The sequence below is a fragment of the Trachurus japonicus genome, chromosome 14 (assembly GCF_045865225.1).
Source record: "Trachurus japonicus isolate A0001 chromosome 14, Traja_1.0".
Classification (NCBI taxonomy): domain Eukaryota; kingdom Metazoa; phylum Chordata; class Actinopteri; order Carangiformes; family Carangidae; genus Trachurus; species Trachurus japonicus.
The window spans coordinates 4964215-4987286 of record NC_140920.1 but is presented as its reverse complement, the minus strand read 5'-3'; the positions used below and the strand labels follow the sequence as shown (position 1 = coordinate 4987286).

General features: G+C 42.1%; 1 protein-coding gene across 4 annotated transcripts in view; it reads left to right on the top strand.

The window, feature by feature from the left end:
• tcf7 (transcription factor 7) overlaps positions 1-23072 on the top strand; it is a 70895-nt gene that overhangs the window by 44553 nt on the left and 3270 nt on the right. The window contains exons 5-12 of one of the 4 annotated variants that reach the window (XM_085797169.1): positions 8459-8546; positions 12963-13052; positions 14732-14851; positions 16164-16326; positions 16612-16719; positions 17938-17985; positions 20774-20822; positions 21740-21812. In XM_085797169.1, the coding sequence (XP_085653295.1) occupies positions 8459-8546; positions 12963-13052; positions 14732-14851; positions 16164-16326; positions 16612-16719; positions 17938-17985; positions 20774-20822; positions 21740-21812 (739 nt within the window). The remainder of the gene's footprint in view (positions 1-8458; positions 8547-12962; positions 13053-14731; positions 14852-16163; positions 16327-16611; positions 16720-17937; positions 17986-20773; positions 20823-21739; positions 21813-23072) is intronic. The other 3 variants (XM_085797170.1, XM_085797171.1, XM_085797172.1) reach the window with 3 other exon arrangements.

Sequence of the window (23072 nt, the reverse complement as noted above, 5' to 3'; positions counted from 1 at the left end):
CCTCAATTTACCAGACACACAGTGGAGATGCAGTAAAAACAAAAGCAAGATATTCATATTTTCTTTTTCTGTTTCTTATTTCTTCACTGTTGCGTGCACACAAACACACACACACACACACACACAGTATTTGTTGGGCTCTCCTCTCCTCACACATGGACACACACACACACACACACACACACACACACACTCAGACACGCACACAGTGTGTGAAGTGGCAGCACTGGGTCTGTCGGCCTGTGGCGGTCCCACGGCTGCTCTGAAGTGGCCTGCTCCTCTGAAGGGACCGCCAGCCGCACACACACACATACACATACATACACACACACACACACACACACACACACACACACACACACACACACACACACACAGACACACATACACACACACACGAAGATGGAAACAATTAGGGTAACAATTGCACAAGCCATCGCAGCAGCACACACGAGGTTCTCCTTAGAAAGCGCTGTACATACAAACACACACTGTGCTCTGTTTGTAAGTCACAAACAAAACACACCCCGACATTTAATCACTGGAGGACCTCGGCTCCGTTGTCGGGGGGGGCGGAGCTTCGACTGTGACAGCGCGTGTCCGTCTCGCACTCTGCTCAGCCATTGGTCGGTCGGTTGGTGTCGAGCGTGTTCATGATCCCCAGAGGATGAGTCACCATGAATGTGTTGATTTGACTGACATGACATCATACGACAACGTCACTGTCACCATTAATCACAATAAGAGGCAGAACTGAATTGAATTTATTCATTTATTTATTTATATGTTTTCCTTTTCTTTTTTAACTCTTTTTTTATTTAATTTTAAGAAAAAATAACACAAAAAAACAGCAGTGTCAGAGGGATACATGTCTTTCGTTGTGGTATTACAATGATTTTAACTTCATTGAGAGCCTCCAGTGGCATCTCTGCAGTGAGATTTATATGTTGCCCATTTGTCCCATAGTGTTGAAGTCTGTTTGTTGGAGTCTCAGTATATATATTGAGTCTTTCCATACTGTATATCTCCTCAACTGTGCATCCAACCAGTTCCTCAGAGTGGGAGAGCCTTCACTACACCATTTCCTCGTGATTGCCTTCTTGGTCGCAGCCAGAAGTATTTTGACAAGATATTTGTCCTCACACTGTACATTTTCCCTTGTCAAGTTGCATAGATATAACACCTCAAATGACATTAAACTTAATCCTTTTTGTTTTAGACAAAAAGCACATTGACATGACTGTGTTTTATTTCTATAGGAATGTCTGACACACCTACATTATTATCTAAACTTTTTTTTGGCTCAGGAGCCACAATGAGTTTTAAAATCAGATGGATGGAGAGTGTTTGTATGAACTATTATAAATGATGTGTAAAAGCCTAAAATTACCTAAAAGTAAAAAAAAACAAAACTTACATTCAAAAAACATTCAGTTTCAGTTGCAGCAGTGTTGTTGTTGGTCACAGTGAATCAGAGTTTACAGTCTTTGCTATAATTTAGATAATTTTGTACCAATATTTGACGGGGCCAGATTAAAAGCCCCAGTGGGCCGCATATGGGCCACGAGCCTTAGTTTGCCCATGCCTCATCTAATGTTCATTATCTAAAGGGGAAGTTCGAATATCCGACCTGGGCCGACACTGTGACCCGGTGGATCCTCTGTCCCGTCTGTGGTGGCGTCTGAGTCTGGGAGAAAGAATGAACTGATATGATACCGACATGTAAATGTCACGGCATCGGCAAGAGAAGAGGGAAAAAAAGATAGAAAGGAAGATGAGAGAAATTGAGGGCAAGTGGAAAGTGAGGGTGTGTGTGTGAAGAGTATGTGTTCATGTGTATATATGTATGTATGTGTGTGTGTGTGTGTGTGTGTGAGCTAACAGAGAATCGAAACTAAGAGATAACTTCTTTTTACTCTGTGATTAATTGATGTCACTCTGAGGTTTATTAGTGAAATGCCTCGATGAGTTTCTAATACAGTAAGAGAGAGCAGTTCAGGTTAATTCCTGTTTTCCTCCACTTGAAAGGGATAAAAGAAACCTGTCAATCATTTGATATCATTTCGGTGTCATCGTGTGATTTTGTTAATCAAATGTTGCTTCTCAGGAAACGGATGAACGTGTGTTGTCGGATACAACAAAATACAACAAAAGCTGCTGACAACACACAAATAAAAGACAAGTTAGACCAGATATCAGCGGTGTAGAGTCTGCTGGGTTTCAGCTGAGTGAGACAATTAAAGGATTTTTTACAGTGATGATATGATGACGAGAGCAAGTAGCACTTTAATTCATAACAAAAAAGAAGAGAGGATAGATGGCAGTGGAGACGCACGTTGAAAGCAAAATAATAGAGTGAAGAAAAACAGAAACGGGAGATAAACAAAAGTCTTTTCTCAGCTTTGATTAGATATTAGACTCTGACCTCGGGCGATCTCCTGCCTGCTGCGTCTGGAAATCCCCCTTTTTTCCCTACAAACACACACACACACACACACACACTCCTTGTCTGGTCTAGACTGTGTGTGTAAGTCCATGACTCAGCCCGTAATGACAGACTGAGCCACCTGCTCCTAACCCCACACACACACACACACACACGCACGCACACTGCACACACAACACCTGGCTGCTGCACATGAGCTTCTCACACCATCTTACCTGATTTCTGACTGCATTTGCACACACACACACGCACACACGCACACAGCAGCCTACCTCATCCATCAGCTGGTCACAGGTAGGGCCAGGTTACCTCATCAGTGATGTCATTTTTCTGTTACCTGCTCTTTTGTATTCAAATCTCCTGCATCATTGAGCTGATCTCAGTGCAGATTTTAAATTTACTTCCTTCTTTTCCTCCCTCAACACACTCGGTCCTGTTGTCGTCAGTGTTTAGTGCAGTAAAATCACCTTTATACTCTTTATAATCTGGGTAAAAGGTAAAAAGTATTTTGATTCCGTCGCTGCTCAAAGTTGAACCGGCTCCCCCTTTAACCCCCTTTATTTGTGCGTGTCGTTTACTTCCTTTGTTGTTTCCATTAACGCCCACTCACTCACTCACTCACTCACTCACTCACTCACACACACAGGACCTTTAATTGTACATCAGCTTCACAGACCACCTGATCTTACAGCTTCAGAAGCAGCTTGATCCTCCAGCCTGGATGAAGTGTTTTGCAGAAAGTTTTGGCAAAAATGCAGATTTTCCTGATCCAGCGTCTAAATTTAGCAGCAGAGCAGCGAGGAAGCATGACATCACACCCTCACCTCCACCTGCACAGTTACAGCCAGAGACTTACAGTGACAATGATAGGGATGCAAGGATGCTAGTTTCCACGGCAACCAGGGAGTAACAGTTTGTTTTTCTTTCTTTTTTTGTTACTTTGTTTTCTGTTTTGCTGTCCTGTGTGTTTGTGCTCTAAAGCAGCCACACACTGTTTTTTTTCTAACCAGGATAATTTAATAGTGGAGGGAGAAATGAAAACATAAGGTTTGTTTTATTACATCATGTAAATAGATCATCTTGTGTCACATCCTTTCAGTTTGTTATGATTGTTTGTTTTTTGATTTTTATTTTTTTTACACAAGTTGTAGGCTATTGTTATACTGCACATCATAACAAATCAGTCTCCATCAATCTCCATGCACATTCATTCTTTCACATATTAAATGTTACCCGCTCTGGCGAAATGAGTCGGAAGTAGCAACATACAGTACATACATATATTTTTAGATAATCAGCTGAAAACCAATAAAAAATCAAAAAAGATTTATTTATTTTTGCTAATTTCAAAGCAATGACATTCAAAAACAATCTCCCAAAGTTTCATAGTCTAGATAATTGAGAAAAGGTGATTAAAGTTGACTTTTAACCCTCTCGACGAGCACAACATTAAATAACTTCTGAACCGTTTATGATAGAGACGAGCTGTAAACTGCATCTGAATCGTGAGATTCCCCACTTTCCGAGCGTCCTTGAATGGTGCCTTTATGACAACGTGTAATCATAAAGTACGTGAACAGATGCTAAGCTGAGCGTAGTGTCGATGCTAAACCGAACGTAGCATCGATGCAATGCTTGCACACGTTTTACAAAACATGAAAAAACTTATTATTTTCTCCTCTTAACATTGATACCAAAATCTCAATTTTGAAATATGGGTCACTGGATCAGGTCACAAATTCAAAGTGATCATCTTTTAAAGATTAAAAAAAGCAGAGTTATTGAATCCTCACTAATCTGAGACCGGTCACGACCGCATTGCGTCTTGGCGTGCGGCCCCAGCTGGTCACTCACTTCATTCGTTGTCTCCCGTCAGCCGTGACGCCACATGTGATTCAGATGTTGCGCCGTTCCCACTTGACTGCGCGCGGCCGCATTTGCCTTTGACTGTGTTTCAGATGTGACTGTTGGCTCGGACATCGCAGCACAAACTACAGAGTGGAAAAGCAGAAGTGAAACGTGTCTGCTCACCCTCGCACTGTAATGTGCAACATTAACACTTACCGTCGCTGTCTCATATGGTCTTGTGATATTACGTGTGAAAAGTAGAAGAGTGCAAAAGAAATCACTCTAAATAGCATGCATCGCTTGACTGAGCAGATTTTTTTTGGATTGCCGCTGCATTATTTTTAGTATATTTTAGTATTATTTTTATAATATTGCTATATTAGAATAAAACTGGCAGTATTCTGTAATTTTCAGCACATTTGTTGCTGTGTGTGCGCGCATTTATTTATTTTTTATATTTTATATTATTCATTCCCACATATGCAGTCCACTGCTGTTAACAGGCACCAAAGCAAAATTTGTACATACGTTGAATATGAGTAATTTCTGCTCAAAACACAATGTCTGGATTTAAGTTGCTTTTTTTAATACTAAATTTGAATACTCAGTGTATATTAGTGATCAGACAGAAAATAAAACCCAGGTAAAAACCAAAGATTTGAAAAACACTTCTGTCCTTTTCTTACTGTCGTCAAATCCAGTAACAACACCCGAAGAGTCTAAGTGCAACGTTGCTGAAGACCAGAGATTTCGATAACAATCACATTAAAGTAAACACCATCTGAGATAAATCGTAACTTTAAGAGTGAAAAGAGCGTTTATTTCTAAGATGATGATCTGTTCTGCACGTCATTCATCCCACTTTCTTTATCAATCAATAACTTTATTTGTCTCCAGATGATGGAGAGGAAAATCACAAAGCACAAAAATGCACCGTGTGAATACAAAGTAAAAAAAAACAAAAAACATAAACAACTTTAAAAGATGTATAAAAGATAACATTATTGATTATAAGAAAACATAGGTTCTACTTGTCTGTAAGTGTGTGTGTTACTTTTTCCTTTAACATTTTTCAATTAATGGAAAGAGTGTGTATCCCTCTGTGTGAAAACATGAGAGAGGGACAAACTGTGTATTGGAAATCAAAAGTGAACGTGATGAATAACACCACCGAGGAGTCATAATAGACTGGTCTTATAATCTGTAGGTCTGCACTGTAAAAAAAAACACACAGGAATTGTACTATTACTGTAACTTTTGATGTTTGTTCCTGTACGTATTTAAAGTTTTGTCTTCGCTCATTACTGTCCTTACTGTAACAAAACACTACAAAGTTTCTTCTGGTCTTAGGGCTCTTTTATGTACACCACACAGGCAGGTTGTCAAGTCATTTAAAGGCTCAGATGCTGCAGCGCTTTCACTCTCAGTGGTTATAACCACCACAACACATTATCAGTGCAGGAATACTATTCTCAGCTGCTCGACTCTCGGTTTAACACGCACACGTTCTGATAGCAAGCTCATGCTGAGCCGGTTTGACTCAAATGGTTTCCCTTTGAAGTGTTTTCCCAAGACGCGAACGTGGAGACCGTGAGATAGTTTGCTGTAGTTGTTATTAGACGGCTGCTTTAAAAGGGGCATTCCAAAGAAAAATGCCCCATTACTGCTTGCTCGTTTTCCCCCTTCTCGTTTCCCAACAGCAAATAGTGTCAAAGCTGAAGCAAAGACGCGCAAAAAAAAAAAAAAACGTGACTTCCAGAAAGCAACGTCATGTTTTTCCATCACGTAAAAAAAAAAAAAGTGTGACAGATTAACAGCTAAAATAAAAACCGACGCATGTTTAGTCGTGTTTATGATTTTATGTTTTGATGTTAACCAACACAGTCATTTCAGAGAACAAGGGTGGTTTCGAAAATCATCTCCACTTCTCAGAGTATTAACATTCATTATTACTAATGCTGCGATGACTTCTGTAGGTTATCAATTCACTTTTTAGCGTTGCATAAGAAACGGAAAACTATAGCTCGCAGTATGACCACATATTACGTTTTGCACTGGCAAGACAATAAAGTGTTGTTCAAATGCTGATGGCAAAGGTTTATAGATTTTATCTCTGAGGCGGGGATGTACAACTGTGTTAAGTTACCATACCAACAAGTCTCTGTTTTGATTCTTGCACGTTAAACTTTAAAGGTAGGCCTACAACACTGCATGCTACAACCTGACACAGAGCTGCACGTTCTTTATCTTCAAAACGTAATGATCCTGCAGGTTATATGTGGAGATTTAATTATTTCTGCCTCCTCACGTGACTTTAGAAAAAAATACTACAATAGGCCATGGAAATAGAGGCACAAGCTGGAGCAGCAGAAAACTCAAAACTCTTTGAATAATTTGTTTCCCAGTGCAACAACAAATTCAAATTGATTTAATTCTGTAGCTTCGTGATCGTTTCTTCGCTGCCAACGTCTAAATTGAAAATTTTCATGCACACAAACACTTGTATCTTTTTTTAAAACCAGATATTTTGTCAGTAGCTACAGAACAGATCCTAATTTCTCTTCAGCTCACAGAAACATAATAAGAAACAGAATCCAAACTTTCCAACCAAAAGTCCCTTCATTTTTTTCATTTTTCATTTTTTTTATGTGCGTGTTTGTTTGGTTGCTTCAGAATCACTCTTCACCAGCACTCTCATGTAAATGAATGAGGCGTCTGTGTTTTGTCACGCAGGGCTGTTGTCAGTCTGAACACAGCCTCGGGGAGTGAACCCCCGTGTTTACAATAAGTAGGAAAGTGGAATTCACCCCGATAACGTCCTCCTATATGTTGAACCATGTTTACGTGACTGAGTTTGATGCACGCTGCTGTAACTGAGGAGACGACGCTGCAGCAGGAATCAGAGACAGAAGTTCCCTCCAGCCTCTGAAACACATTCATCACATGTGTGTGTGGTGAAGTGGACTGAAGCACTCAGTTGTTTGTGTTTGTGGTTTAAAAATCAGATAAATTAAGTCCAATATGTGGTTGAACAAACAATAACAAATGATATTAATTTATCTGCTCAGTTTCATTAGGAAAAAATCAAAACCTCAACTTGAACTTATTCTTAAAATGGCTAATAAATGCAAGAAATGATGGAGTCACAGTAAGCAAAAGTGGAAAAAGAGCCACATCAGGTAGAAGGAAAGGGGGAGTGAAGGAGCGCCTGTAAAAGTAATACAGGGGGATTTCTGGATTTTTTTTGGGAAGAGATGATAAAAAGGACGTGAAAGGAAAAAAGATCTGAAGTCTGTAATGACAGTGAGGGAGCGGAAGAGGAGCACAGGATGAGGGGCGGGGGTGAAAGGTAAGGAAGGGGTGAGGATGAGGACAAAAATGGAGTTGGAGAGCCTGGATAGAGGGAGGAGGAGAGGATAGGAGGGAGGAGAGGAGGAAAGGCGTGGCGGGACAGACAAGAGAGGAGCATCGGAGCGGTGAGACAGGTCGACTGACTCACTCACATTCCTGTCGTCCAGATTTATAGCGGCTCGGGGTCCTGAAACAGGCCCGGAGCCGCGGCCAAATTACAGTCATCTGCAGCATTCCTGCGCTGCAAACACAGGTTAGCAGCCGGGCGGCGCTAAGTGCTAGGTGCTGCCTGCTGACAAATGACTTCCTTTGAAGGGCACGGAGAGAGAGACAGAGCGAGGCGGGATATTTACTGTCTGAGGGGACAGAGTCAAACTGTCTGTGTTTCTTTTGTTGGAAAACATTTTTGGCTTAAAGTAGAGATGACGAATGTTTGTTTGTGTGTGTGTCTGTGTGTTTGGGTGTGCGTCTACCCGTGTCTGTGTGTGTTTTTTGAAATGTGGCTTTTTTTTTTTTTACACCGCGGCCCCTAAACTCATGTAAAATAAACTAGTGAAACCAAATGGTTACGTTAGGTCCCAGTGGAGGGTCCCACTGATGTCACACACAGACACACACACACACACACACACACATTGTGACAGGATGGGAATCTGAGTGTATGACCTGTGTAAAGAGCATCATTGTGTTTTAATACCAGGTTCCCAGACTGCTAATGGGGCTAATTGCCCACTGGACTCGGGGCCACTGACCTGACCTTGTGTGTATGTGTGTGTCTGTGTGTGTCTATGTATGTGTGTGTGTGTCCTCCAGGCGTTCACAGGCACCAGTCCCAGGACCTCTCAGGGTACTACTCCCTCCCTCCAGGCGGCGTCGGACAGATCACTCCCTCCATGGGCTGGTGAGTCCAACACACACACACACAGAGCTGTACACACTGTGACTCTCAGTCCTTTGTGTACTTGTGATAACCTTGCACTAACTCACATTTAGTCTCTAACATTCAAGGGACTCACCAAATTAGTTGAAGGGCTGAAACTATTAGTCAATTAATCAATTAGTCAAAATGAATCTTGTCTTTAAATAGAAAGATTTTCCAGGAATTACTCAGATAAAACAAACAATTGAAGGCGTCATGTTCAGGAAACTGATGATACAGATGATAAAACTCTCTCATCTTTATCAGAATAATGATCGTATTGAAATGCTCGGCTCTAATTCTGCTAAAAATGTGAGCATGGACAGGTGAAGAAAACAATTAATCTGCAGCTACTTCAATAATCAAAGAGTCGTGTTTGTATTTTTTCAAGAAAACACAAAAAACATCTCTGTTTGGACTCCTGATCGGACCAGATGAGGAACATGAATGTGTCTTTGTCACAGGAATTTTACAACTTGATCATTTAATCGATTGATTGGGACAATAATCAGTGATCAATAATGGCAGCGCTGCAAACAGACTCCTGTTGTAACACAGTTCTCACCGTTAACCTGTCACTAACGAAGCTGTAATTTTCCTCCTGTCAATCTTCCTGGACACCATCATCATCACCATCATCATCATCATTTCACAGCGTTGCATAAACACACACACTTACACATACTGTAGAGTGACCTAGATCAGTAGTGCATACATCACTGTCTCACCTGGTGTCGGAGCGGCTAACCCAAGGCCCCCCTCCGCTGTCATGGTAACCACCTCCTTTGATCCTGTTGTGTTTTTGCACTTCAACCTGTGGCTTGTGGTCGAAAAAAAAAACCCCAAAAGGAATGTGGACAAAATTGAACCAAACTAGTGTCAAGGAAAGAAAAAAAAATCTCCTATTTAACACAAACTGGACTGAACAGAGTCTGTGTCTGTGTCCAGCTACAATCACGTCTGTTTATACTGAACCAAATCAAATTATCGATAAAGAGGTTTAATGGGATTTGACGCTGGACGACGTTGCCAATAAAATCATCTCAGAGAAGGAGGAAACACTGAGCACACGTCACGTAATGTTCTGCTCATGCTTACAATAATACTGTCACATCTAAATTTGCAACTTGCCGTCTCCGCCGTCGAGTTGTGATGGATTCTGGGAAATGTTCGCAGACCTCTAGTGGATTCTGGTCTTCGATAAAACCCAAAGTGTTTATTAAAAAGTGTGTTTTTTTTATCCACTGCATTGTGGTTTGTCCTCTCAGCCCGTGTCTTCACTCTGACGTCCGCTCCACATTCGGTCCCTCTTCTTTCAGGCTCGCCATCATTTTGCAGTCGATTGTGAGCGCACGACGTCACGCTGGTCGATTGTGAACTCCTTAATGTCAGACCTCCATTGATTTATGGATCAACACAAATCCCATTTATTACAACCTACTGTATCTGTGCCTGGACAGAACCGTCAAAGGCTTAACGTCAAATGTCACAGAGATTTGAAAACGGAGGATTAAAACTTTGCGTGTGCATTTTCTCACATGTGTGTTTATATATCTTTTTTTTCTTTTTTTTTCGGAAGACGTGCTGTTTGTCCCCAGACGGTTCTCGAGTCTGCGATTTTACAGACATTTTATCTTTTTCAGACAAGAACGCGTCACTGTGGGTTTTCTCCAGCGTTATTAACAGCTAATCTCCTTTAACCCAGATTATCTGCTTGTTTGGGCTCCTCGCCGAGCTCGTCTTTGTTGGAGGAGAACGGAGAGTGAGTGGTTAAATGTCAGACCGTTGTTTTCTGTTGTGTTGGTGATTAGACCGGTCTCACTCTCCGTCCCTCCACGACCACCTCCACGTGTCCCCCGGCGTCCCGACAGCTCGTCCAAGACCAGGACTCAGTTTGAGGAATAATCTTAGACTGGTTCCAGGATGTCACTTTGCAGTGAGAACCATCAGTCCCATGTTAACAGCTCTTTAAAGGGATAATTCAACATGTTGGCTAATTCATCCATTGCCATAGTCCCTATAGTCTTAGTCTCGTTACCTTTAATTGTTGGCGCAAGCTGTTTTTAGATCGGCGGGGCAGAGATATGAGCTGCTCAGCTAATGCAACAGAGGCATATGGTATTTCTGTGTTTCCCTCATCAAACTCATCAAATACACAATCCAACAACTCCAAAACGCTCTGGTGGACAAGTTGTGACCTGCACATTCACCACGCTATGAGATAATAACGTATAATTATGTAACATTACGACACATGAAGCAAATACTTCTTGAACTACTTGCGTTTTTGAGCAGCCGTGTCTGGGATGTAGTTCCTGCTATGCATTTGCCTCGAATACAACTTTTGTTTTGTTACATTATTATCTCATAGCGTGGTGAATGTGCAGGTCACAATTTCTCCACCAGAGTGTTTTGGAGTTGTTGGATTGTGTATTTGATAAGTTTGATGAGGGAAACCCATAAATGCCATATGCAATCAAAAAACAGCTTGCACCAACAATTAAAGGTAATGCACCTACTGCTATGACTATAGGGATTATGGCAATGGGCGAATTTGCCAAAATGTTGAAATATCCCTTTAACTTTTGCATTGTACACAGTGAGTGTTGGACTCAAAGATGGAGTGACGAGCTGGTCGTCATAGAGAGAGAGGGGAGGTGCAGCTGGCCAATCACGACGACGTGACATGGGCGTGAACGTCAGATTGCAATTTCAGCCACACAACAATGGAAACTTCTAACTGTCTGAAACCAACAAAGTGTGTGTGGGAGGCTGGGGACTGGGTGTGTCTGGAAATGCTGTTGAAAAGAAACTGAATTCCATCACTGAGCATGAATAAGGAAGTCAAGTCCAAATTGTTCTGATTTGTGCACAAGGAGAGGAGCTGCTGTCTGTGCAGACCTCCATCTGGTTGGTGTTGGTGTTTTGTGGACTCTGGTGAACTGGTGTGTGTCTGTATATGTGTGTCTGTGTATGTGTGTGTGTATATATGTGTGTGTGTAGAGCTTCCTGGTTGTCTTAAGTTGATCTTCCTGTATCAGAAAACCATTTGACCTGTGTTGAAGTGTAACCTCGGATAAAAACAGGATCAGAGCAGGGCCGGTTTCCAGATCTGTTCCCAGCCTCGGGGCTTCAGTGTACGAGCAGCGCTGCCTCCTGTGGATGGAAACAGAAGAGAGGAAGAGCACGAGAAGAGGAAGTGTGTGTGTGTGTGTGTGTGTGTGTGTGTGTGTGTGTGTGTGTGTGTGTGTGTGTGATGGTGTTGCTGATGAGTGTTGTGTGGATGTGGATTGGGCTGCACTGAAACATAAGGATGAATCAGTGGAGGAGGGGGATGGGGGGGTTGTATTGGCTCTCAGGAGGTAGAAGTGTGGTCTTCTACATATCAAAGAGGCTTGCTTACATCCCAACTCCACCCTCGACCCCCAACGGTGTGTCAGCGTGTGTGTGTGTGTGTTTCTGCTCCCGGTAAGCCTGGTATTGACACACAGCTGTCAGGAGACTCTCGATGGGGGATCGGCTGCATCACAGAAGTGTCTGTGGGAAAAGAAAAATCAAAGAAACATCAGAATCCACAGTTTCACTCTTTTTACTCTTTCTGAAGTTTATTCTCCTTTTTCTATATTTGCACATAAAAATACATCAGTTTAAAAAGTTTCAGTTTAGTTTCAGTTTTATACAATGCACATTAATAAACATGGTATAAAAAACACATGTAAATGCGCCCGAATTAGCTTAAAAAGCCAGAGGGCAACCTTTAAAAAGAACAACAGTGGAATAAAATATTGTACCACACAGGGTAGAACACATACACATACTACTGTCCGCAAATACATACATAACATTACACATTTGGACGACAACAAGGTGATGCATGTCCACGTTAATAAATACATATTTGGACAACTAAAAAGATACATGCACGGAAATGTTGAACACATCTTAAGACATAAAAACCTGCAGGCCTCTCTTTAAAGTTCATAAAAAGAAACATAGATTGTATTTATTATGAATAATAAGAAATGCAAATTTGTTTTTCTGTGTTTGATGATGAATCTTGTCAGTTTGTCTTTTTATTTTCTATGAGGCTGAATTGAAAGTGATAAACTGACCTGCAGGACTCGACACACACATACTCCTTTTTTTTTCCTTTTTTTTTTTACCTGTAAAGCTCCCGCACACATAGCCAACTTGCAGAATTTATTGCGACGTTCGCAATAAATTCTGCAAGTTGGCTATGTGTGCGGGAGCTCTTCTTTGTTTAATTTGGACTTAATTGTCACTTCCGACGCACCTGCCAAGGAAATAGATGTGCGATTTTTTGCTTTTTTCTAACCTGTAAAGCTAAAAGGCACCAACTGTTGCCGCCCCTCTCTCCCCTGTGCTGTGCTGTGGCAGGCAGAGCCAGCCAGTCTATCCTGCCCTGTCCCCCTGTGGATTCAGGCAGCCCTACTCCAGCAACCTCCCCAGCCCCTCCTCCTACTCCAGGTACCGTAGCTGGCCGGTCGGACCCAGGCCCAGAAAGACAGAAAGGCAAAAAAAAAGAAAAAAAAAAAAAAGATTCAAGCAACGCTGTGCATCATCGTTATCATCATCATCATCATCAGCTCCTGTTTATAGCACATTCTTAAAAAAAAGCCTGAGCAGGAGGAGTTTTCCATCCGCCGCTGTAAAAAGTCCGATTGGAGCCAGTGTGCTGTAAACAGGACCAGGACCGGCAGAGTCGAGGCAAACTTGAGCCGAGCTGCAAAGCGCTGCTGCAGAACACAAAAGGCTTGCACACAGACACACAAACACACAAACACACACAGAGAGAAGAGTGGAAACACACTCTTTTTCCACCTTGAGTACTTGAACTGCTTTCACCCTGCTATCGCCAGCTTTTATCTCTTTTTAATGTTTTGTTATTTATGATGCTGCTTTACAAAACTACATTTAAAAGCTGATGTTCTGTCGGTTTTTATCACAACGTCTAAATGCAGCAGGTTTGAGCCCCCCACCCTCCCTCCCTCCGAGGAGAGGAGACGCAGGAGCACTGAACCTATTAGTGCGAGCCTTGTGACCCTGCTGCGAGTTTGATGTTTAGTTGTTTTCAGTATTTGCTTAAGAGTTATTTAAACCTGAACCACAGTTAATGTTCCCTGTACACACACACACACAATGACACACTCTGGAGGCTGGATTTAAGTGCTGCTGGGTTTTTGTTTTTTTCAAACACGAGCCCTCACTCAGGTAGAAAAAAAAATCAGCCTCACACACAGTTTGTTTTAGACCTTGAGTTTTGTTTAAAAAGATTAAATAGTCACAAACTTTTAAGCCCATAAATCCAAAATGTTGATGAGCAGCAGTTTAGTTTCCTTGAGCCTGAGCTCTGAGGGGAATTCATGCATGTTTTTATTCATGCATTTCATTAATCAAGAATTTCTGTGACGAGAAACTGAGTTTGTCAGGTGTAATAAACCTGAGCTACAAGCTGCTGCTGCTGCTGCTCCACACAAGTTTAACAAAACACCATAGATACAGTATATTATTTCCTTGAGGATTCGACCCTGCGATCACTCGACCGCCAGCAGCCAATGCTTTCTGCTGCTTTCCTGTCAGTCACACTCCACTTTGCTCCACTTATCTGCAGAGACTTTGAAGGTGCTGAAAGAAACTTGGTGCTGGTTCTTTTCATCTGAGAAACTGAAAAAGATCAAATATCTGAAAGTAAAAATCCCACAAATTGTGATTTATTTTTTTATTTTGTTTTGTTGTGTTTGTTTCTGCTGCCTGACAACCAACATGTTTATGAGGACACTGACTTCAACTCAAAAGGTCTGAAGGACGGTGTCCCTTCGTCTGCCAGTGTCTCAGTGAGACAAGGACGCCCTCTAGTGGCGGCAGATGTAAACATCAGGTCTTTTCTTACTGAGTGAAAAGTTAAATCCTTTACAGATCCACAGCCACACACACACACAAACACACACACAGAGTCAATATAAACTCTTTCAGCACCAAGATGCTTTTCCTGCTTTCAGCCTCGTTGCTTATTAAAACCTTCGCTCTCGCTTTGACGCTGCGTCGTCGCTGCCACAACTCGACACGTTTCTCTGAGCTGACTGAGGCTTTCTTTTTGTTTTTGTCTCCTCTCTTCTTTCTCTTCTCTTTTAATTCGCCTCCTCCAGGTTCCCCCACTCTCTGATGCTGGGCCCATCAGGCATGCATCCTACAGGGATCCCCCACCCGGCCATAGTGCCCCCTACAGGCAAACAGGAGCACGACCAGTATGACAGGGGCATGTATGTGTAAGTATGGTTTATTTATCTATCTACATGATAATTACCTCTTAACTTTTAAATAATGTTTTTACGAAAGTTTAACTATGGGAAAAAGAAAAAAACACTTGAATTGAAAAGAGAGTAGCTTTAAGTTATTCAAACTACCTGTTTTCCTGTTTGAAGTTGATTAAAGTTACAATATCTAGAGAATAAATCTGTAAGAAAAAGAGCTGAAACGGGGAACATAGGTTTTTATCGGAGGGTTTATCACTTTTCAAATGGAAGGAAAACAATTACATGATTGTGGGTCACACGTGTTTTTGAAGCAGCGGCTGAGGCTCAGTGGGAGACCTGGTTTCCTCCAGACAAGAGATCAAAACAAGTTTACTTAAGGATTAAAGCTCAGTGAGTAACGAGACGATCGGTTTGAAGTAGCCAGGATGAAGCCTGGTTCTAGTTTTCTGTTTGTTGAGTGAAAGTAAATGTTCTGCTCAGCAAGGTTATTATAGTTTTATAATTTCCATTTTTATTTTAATTAAGTTTTTCAGTTTGCTTTTTTTTTATTTCAGTTTAGTTTTAGTTAATTCAGCAAGTGATTAATCCATTTTAGTTTAGTTTTTATGTTGAGGAATTTACTAGTTTTTATTTAGTTTTAGTTTTTCAGGTTTTAGGAGAAAGCCTCAGTCAGACCTCTGAAGATGAACTTCCACATTTGTGGGATTTGTCCCTTTTAGTTGCATCCCATAATGTTCCCATCAGTCCTCATCAAGTTCCATTCACTCTTATCTACCTGTGGGTCGTACTCCAAGTCGTCCCATTTTCAGCTGTGGCGTTTCCTTCCTGCAGCTTTAGACATCTCTAAGAAAACTACAACTTAGCTGATGTTATCTGACATTACACTTTAGTTTTAGTTAATTTTGTATTGTTCATTGTAGTTTTTATTCAGTTCTCGTTTTTGGAAGAAATTGTCATTTTTATTTCAGTTTTCTAAATTGTTTTTTCACTGCTAGTTTTAGTTTTAGTGAACTATAATAACCTGCGGCTCAGTCACTGCTAAAACCCCAAAGAAGAATAAAACAGAGAAAAGACTAAAGGGAAGAAGAACAACAAAGAAAAATACATCAATAAGCCAGTTCATCTGGTCCAGTCAACTTTTTAAATCAAAATATTTCAAATCTCAGGTTGATTTAGTGTTGAACACTAATCATATCCTGTGTTGTTTCTTATCTTATTTCTTATCTTGAATACACAAATTTGCTGACTCTCTCTCTATGTCTCTCCATCATTCCTCCTCCTCCTCCTCCTCCTCCTCCTCCTCCTCCTCCTCCTCCTCCTGCAGGAAGCAGCAGGTGGAGCCCAAACGGGAGAAAGAGCCCAAGAAGCCGGTGATCAAGAAACCGCTGAACGCCTTCATGCTCTACATGAAGGAGATGAGGGCGAAGGTCATCGCCGAGTGCACGTTAAAGGAGAGCGCCGCCATCAACCAGATTCTGGGGCGGAGGGTGAGCGATGCAACACACACACACACACACACACATGTACAACTGAATGGAGACAAATCCTGTTTCCAGGTCAGTCTGTAATTTCACACATGAGGAACATAAGAGGAGCGTAGTAATGTGAACTCTGCTCCCATCACATGTCGATGCTACTGAGATTATACAACCCAGACTGGTGATGCTGGGATCCTGTGAATGAATCACTGCTCACAGACTCTGTTGTTGTTTTTATGTGTGTGTGTCTGTATCTGTGTCTGTCTGTGTGTGTGTGTGTGTGTGTGTCTCCAGTGGCATGCACTGACCCGGGAGGAGCAGGCCAAGTACTACGAGCTGGCCAGGAAGGAGAGACAACTCCACATGCAGCTCTACCCCACCTGGTCCGCCAGGGACAACTACGTAAGGACTTCCTGTTCTTCATCCTCCTCCTTTTCTTCTCTCCTCCTCATCCTCACTGTTTTTTCTTTTTGCCATTAAATCTCCTGGTGCTGCATCAGTGTGTAATCATCCAGAGGGAGGGAGGGGATAAAACATACATTTCCCGAGTTCATTCTAAAAACAAACCCAGGAAGATGTTGTGTTTAGGTTTCAGGGTGAGGAGCTTCTTCTGACTTGATGATGCAAAAAAAATGTGGGGAAAAAAAAAGTCATACATTTTACACTTGGGTTGTCATGGGAACCATCTCGAGAGTAAAGAAGTCATCTGGTTGCTATGGTTACAACATGGAGCTTGTAGCAAATAGAGATGTAATAGAGTGGAACAGTTTAATGATTTTGTTTATAAGAATCTGCATTTTTTTATGTTTACGGCCTCACAATTAAATCATTGTATAAGTTATTAAATTGTAAACATAGACCATTAAAACTACAAATTTTCAGTATATTGTTGACTGACATCTCAGAGAAATGACAGGACAATTTGTGTCTAATAGTTCAAAAGAAATGCATGAAGTTTTCTTGTGTGTTACTTTAAAAATCCCAAACTTTTATGTCTAACGTTCATAAAAGCAACAAGAGCTGTTCTTTTTAAATTCAGTATCTGTTCCATAAGAAGTAAAACGCTCTCTGTCCTTCACCAAATGCTGAATTGGACACTAAACGCTTCCCAGAAGCAAAGAGCTGAATCTGAGAAAATGATCGAATGTGCAGAAGAAAAAGAAAAAGCTCTGGAAAGAACAAAACATTTTGATGAAACAAACACCAGGAACCGGTCCAACCACTTCTTTTTTTTCTCTTGTTTTGATTCCCCCGTAAATGAAAGCAAGACGATCAAAAACAGATCAGGATCGGTTCAATAAACCAGATCTGGGTTTGATAATATTTGTTATTCTTACCTCAGAGCTGAAAGGAATTACTTACTTCATTTACTGGCTACTGCCTCAACAACCTGCATGAATATTGTCCCCCAATACCTGTCAGTCAAAAGTCATTAAAAAAGAAAAGAAATAAACAGACACATTTTTATGGCATGGATTTATGAAATAAGTTTCTCAGAAAGAGTCCAGGGGAGAATCAGACGTGTGTGGTGCATGCATTTGAGTCTGATGTTGTGGGGATGTGCTGTGTCTGGGCTGCTGTGTGCCTCTCACTTGTCAGTTTGCTGTTGAACTCTTGCAGGAGGCGGGCCTTAGCGGGGTCGCAGGGGAAAAGAGTAAAGCTGATTGGGTAGGGACACGTCTTATGGTGGATTTATGCCTCTGTGGTGGGAAAAAAAAAAGAGTTATGCAAAGAGCTGCATGAAAATGGGGGATTGTGGGTACTCCTGTGCAACGTTTGCATGCACCCTCCAAAAAGATCTTATTAATGACTCACACACATCAGAGAACACACACACACACACACACACACACTTAAGAGCAGCTGCAGCAGGAACGTCTGATCGATCAGTTATGGATCCATGTTGCACGTTGGTTCCGACTGTGACACACAGAGGTATAAATCAACCCGATTTGCTTAACTAACAGAGAGCGGGGCCGCATGGCTGGCTCACTGCCTCGCTGCCTTCGTTCTTCATTCACTTGTTTTTCATTTGTATGGGAATCTCTGTAAATAAACACAGCACCTCACTTCTCATCCAGACAACAGGAACACAACCTCTTGACACCGCACTTCGCAGTCATATTAGTCATCCTAATAACAACAACAACAACAGAGTGTGACGATGGTGTGAAAACCTTCAGACACGATCAGAAGCTTTCATCATCGTAGCTCAGGACGCTTTGTAGTCACGTCAAACATCCGACAGAGTGGTGACCTGTTTCCGCTTCTCTCTGCTGTACTTGTTTCTGCTCAGCTGACCGAGCTGAGCTCTGCAGGCAGGCAGGCAGGCAGGCAGGCAGGCAGGCATGGCCCCCGGGGGGTGGTGACACCTTGCTCAGGCTGTGGTTTATAACACGTTCGTAACGTCTGTGGGACAGAGACAATGATTCACTCTCATTGTTTTTCTTCCTTTATATTTTTATCACATTTTTTCCCTCTGTAGCTGACGGAGCAGAAAAATGTCGGTCAGTTTTTCTTAAGATATTTCAAAATAAAAGTCCCAATCCTGTCTGTGGAGATTTATTTATTTATTTCTAAAGACAAAAAAAAGTGTGCTGTTGTGTAGAGCTGCAGCAATTAATCGATTAATCGCACAATAATCAATTATTGAGTTATTTTGATAATCAAATAATCAGTTTGAGCAGTTTTTTAAGAAAAAAAAGTCTGATTTCAGCTTCTTAAATGTGAATATTTCTGATTTATTTGTTCCTATATGACAACAAACTGAATATCTCTTTGGTTTGTGGACAAAACAAGACATCTGAGGACGTCATCCTGTAGTTTGAGAAACGCTGATTGACATTTTTCAACATTTCATTGACCAAACCAGATTAATCGATAATGAAAATAATCCTTAGTTGCAGTCCTACTGTTGTGAATGTGTTATAAACCAGAGCTCTAGTAGACTGTGACCACAGGTGGAGGAGCTGCTGCTGTTTGCATTGAGCTTTGAGTGCAGCAACAATAACACTGTGGACTGGTTTGCTTTAGTTCATGTGAGTAGATGTTGTGGCTCATTGACAAGTGCATCACTTACACATTTGTATTTAACCAATGGGGCAGCGGGGAGGCGCCTTTCATGCTGCATGTTTAACCCGACGGTGACAGGAATGCACTTTGCTTTCTGACCTGTGATCATTCTGCAACAGTTCAGCAGCAGCTAAAATAAAACCGGCTTTTTATGATTGCATAAAAGAGCAGAAACATTTCACAGTTTTGTTTTTCAGCTTTCTTATTTTAGGCGTAGAGCAGCAGAGTCTGCTCGGCACACACGCACTGTGTGATGACGAAACGTATATATACAACTATACAGTGTGTATATATATAAATGCATGCAGGTCCTTTAGCCTGAGCTGAAAATATTGCCTGCTGTATTTCATGAACCTCCTCACTCCCCATCACCTCTGTGGTTAAAACAGAACAGTCACTGGACCTACTAGCAAAACAGGAAGTGAAGAAGTTCCACATATCACCCCCGCAGCTGTGGAGGGTCTCTCCTCCGACTCAGTAAAACTTAAAAAGAAAGAAAGAGAGAAAAAAAAGCCTACATGTAGTATATGCACACACACACACATACGCCCACAGACAGAGCTTCAGAGAGGTGCAGTTGCAAGAGGAGTTGTTGTAACCACATAGACACAATGCTGACAGCGAGCTGAGGAGGGCAGACATTGACGTGCAGGCGGTAGATCTCTCTACCCACATCCTTCATCTCACCCAAATATGAGGCCTCACTCCACCATCACCGGTGTTTGTGTCTACAGCTACACAGAGACAATGAAATACAAAGACAAATATTAATAGAATAAGTTTTCTGTTTGTAAGAATCCAAAAATCTGTCTAAAGCTGATTTTTGATGGATCTGAGGTTTCCTTGGTTCCTGGTTTTGAGCAGAGCTTCGTGCATGAAGGTGTTCACAGTGAGCTTAGCGATGCAAAGGATCGTCTTTGTTTTGTTTTTCTTCATCTTTCTTGCATTTTGCACTCTTCTGCCTTCACTTTGCACTTTTTATTTTGACATCAATGTATTTACATGACACATGAGAAACACTCAGACTTTTATTAGATGCAGATTCCTGTTCAGGATTGTAAACAAACATGTTTAGGTAACAAGCAAAGCATAAAGAGAAATCCACAAGTTCTTTATGGAGGTGGAAGCAGACACATGAATTCCTAATGAAGAGAAAGAGCAGCTGCACTGTCCCATTATCCCTGCTAACGACCGGCTGATGGTTAATCACAGTATTAGTTGTCCTGTTTGAGGCAAACCAGAGGAACTGGGTGCATCAGCCGCAGCCAAAAATCTGCTAATAATTTCCAGCCCCTGATGGTAAATTTATAGCAGTTCAGTCATTTCAACCTCTGAGCCAAACTCATGTCTCTGTGGGATGTTTTCTCTTTTTTTCCCCAAACAGGGCAAGAAGAAGAGGAGAAAAAGGGAGAAGCAGCAGGACTCGAACACAGGTAAACGCCCCGCCGTCCCCTCTTCCTCAGGTCAGACGCCACATTTCAAACAGCCGCCGTCGACGTCTCTAAAACCAATCGGAGAACATTGAGTTAAGCCTGAAGCTGCGTTGGCGCGGTGAAGCAAAACATTCTTGTTGTGTTTGAGGCAGGATGTGTCTCTAACGTCAAAACCACCCACCCACTCTGCTTTCCACGTAACCTGAATTACAATCATTTTAATCCCCGGTGCACACAACTTTATGTTCCTTATCTGTAGCCGCTTCGGCTTTGTCTGATGATTTTTTTTTTCTTAAGGTAATCACAAACGATTTCCTCACCTATTACCAGCGAAGTGGTTAAAAACACATATGTATGGCACAGCTCCGTAGTGTACGTCCTGGGCTGAGCGCTCGCGTCAACGCTGCAGCAGTGACGAACTGAAGCGTCCACGCTGAGATGATAAGAGAAGTAGCAGAAGTAACAACATGGAGAGCAGCTCCGAGCTTCATGGTGGAGGCTCGGAGGAAAATATCTGCTGTGATTCTCCCTCAACATTTACCTCAAGCAGCAGTTCAAGTGTTTCTCTGGATGAAGCTGTTCATGTTACTAACAGATGCCACAGCATGGCCGCCCTCTCCTGACTCTGTCTGTGTTTGCCTTAACAGCCTGTTCCCAGGATGACTGTGTGTGTGTGTGTGTGTGCGTGTGTTGGGTGGTTTGCTGACTAACAGTTTGACCTGATGCTTCCTCCGAGCCGACCGCTCTGACTGTCGGTCTGTCCTCTGCTCTGACAAGCTCATGTGTCTCCTCTTTCTTCTTCTGTCTTAACTCTAACCTGTTTCTTCTTCTTCTTTTTCTTCTTTCTTCTCCTCCTGCTCCCTCTCTTTCTGTTTTTCCTCCTCCTTGTCTTCGTGCATGCTGTGCACTGTGCTCAGACCCGGGCTCGCCTAAGAAATGCCGGGCGCGCTTCGGCCTCAACCAACAAACGGACTGGTGCGGTCCCTGCAGGTGTGTACCAAACATCCACAACCCCCAAACTCACCCCCACCTCACTCCATCACACTGCACTCCTCACCTCTCCTCCTCCTCTCCTCCATCTAACAATCACTTCATCCCTATTCAAACATTTCCATAAGGCAGAGCTGCTCTGAAGGCGATAACCTCCTCCTCTACTTCCATTCGGCCTCTTTCTTTAGTCTTATTTTACTTTCTGAATAAAGTTACCAAGCTCCGCCCACTATTCCCATGAGATAATGTTTTTGCCTCGAGAGCAGCTCCGCCTCCAGAAAATGTTTGAAACTCTAAACTGAGCTCTGCATGAACGTCTGTCACTAACCTGCTGCTGCTCATTAAACCATCAGATCCATAAATACGTCGATGTACAGCACTAAAACACAGACATGGCGTAGAGACGATAGATTTTCACAGTTGAAATAATCTACTCCGACGATCTCAAGTCGATCTCACTATATATAAGGGTCAGTGTCAGGATGACTGTTCCAGGATCAGGTGCGAGCTGAAGAAACCCACATGACCCAGATTCTCGTTTTCTCCCGCTTCATGGTTTTTTTGTCGCCGCCTCGTCAAAGGTCAGAGGTGGTTTGGATTCTGCTGCAGTGTCACGACGCTCTGCAGCGTGTGGGCCCTGTAAAGAAACGGTGTGTGTGTGGTTACAGGGGGGAATACCACTCAATGAAAGCTGGCACTGAAAAATCAGACCTGTCAGAGAAGTGATCAAAGCAGTGTATGTGCTGTTTTTTTTTTTTTTTTTTACACAAACTGAAATCAACTGCGCAGAAATCAGGCATTTTATTCTGTTCCTGGCGACTCCACATGTTTCTGACAGATTTATGAACTCTCACCAGTTTGACTCGTAAAAATTCCCAGAAGTCGATGGGCGTTCCTAGATGGGAAAAAAACACACACACACACAAAAAAAACCATTCACATTGTTGTTGTGACTTGTAAAACTCAGGCCAAGGTTAAAGTCCTGCTGGGATCTGTAAAACATCCAGCACAAGGCCGTCGCAGCGATGCAGCTTGTTGAGGAGCATCAGTAGTGAAAAGTAAATCTGCAGCTTGTTGTTGGAGCTAGAGCGGGACATATTATGGAAATATCACTTTTTAAAGGCTCTTTAACATATATTTAGGTGTTTGTTTTGCCTTACCACCCCCAAAATGTGAGAATTGACCAAAAAAAATCAGTAATTTTCAGGCTCCTGAGGTTAAAATCCATGTGGTTTTACAAGCTGTTCCCTCAGTTTTGGT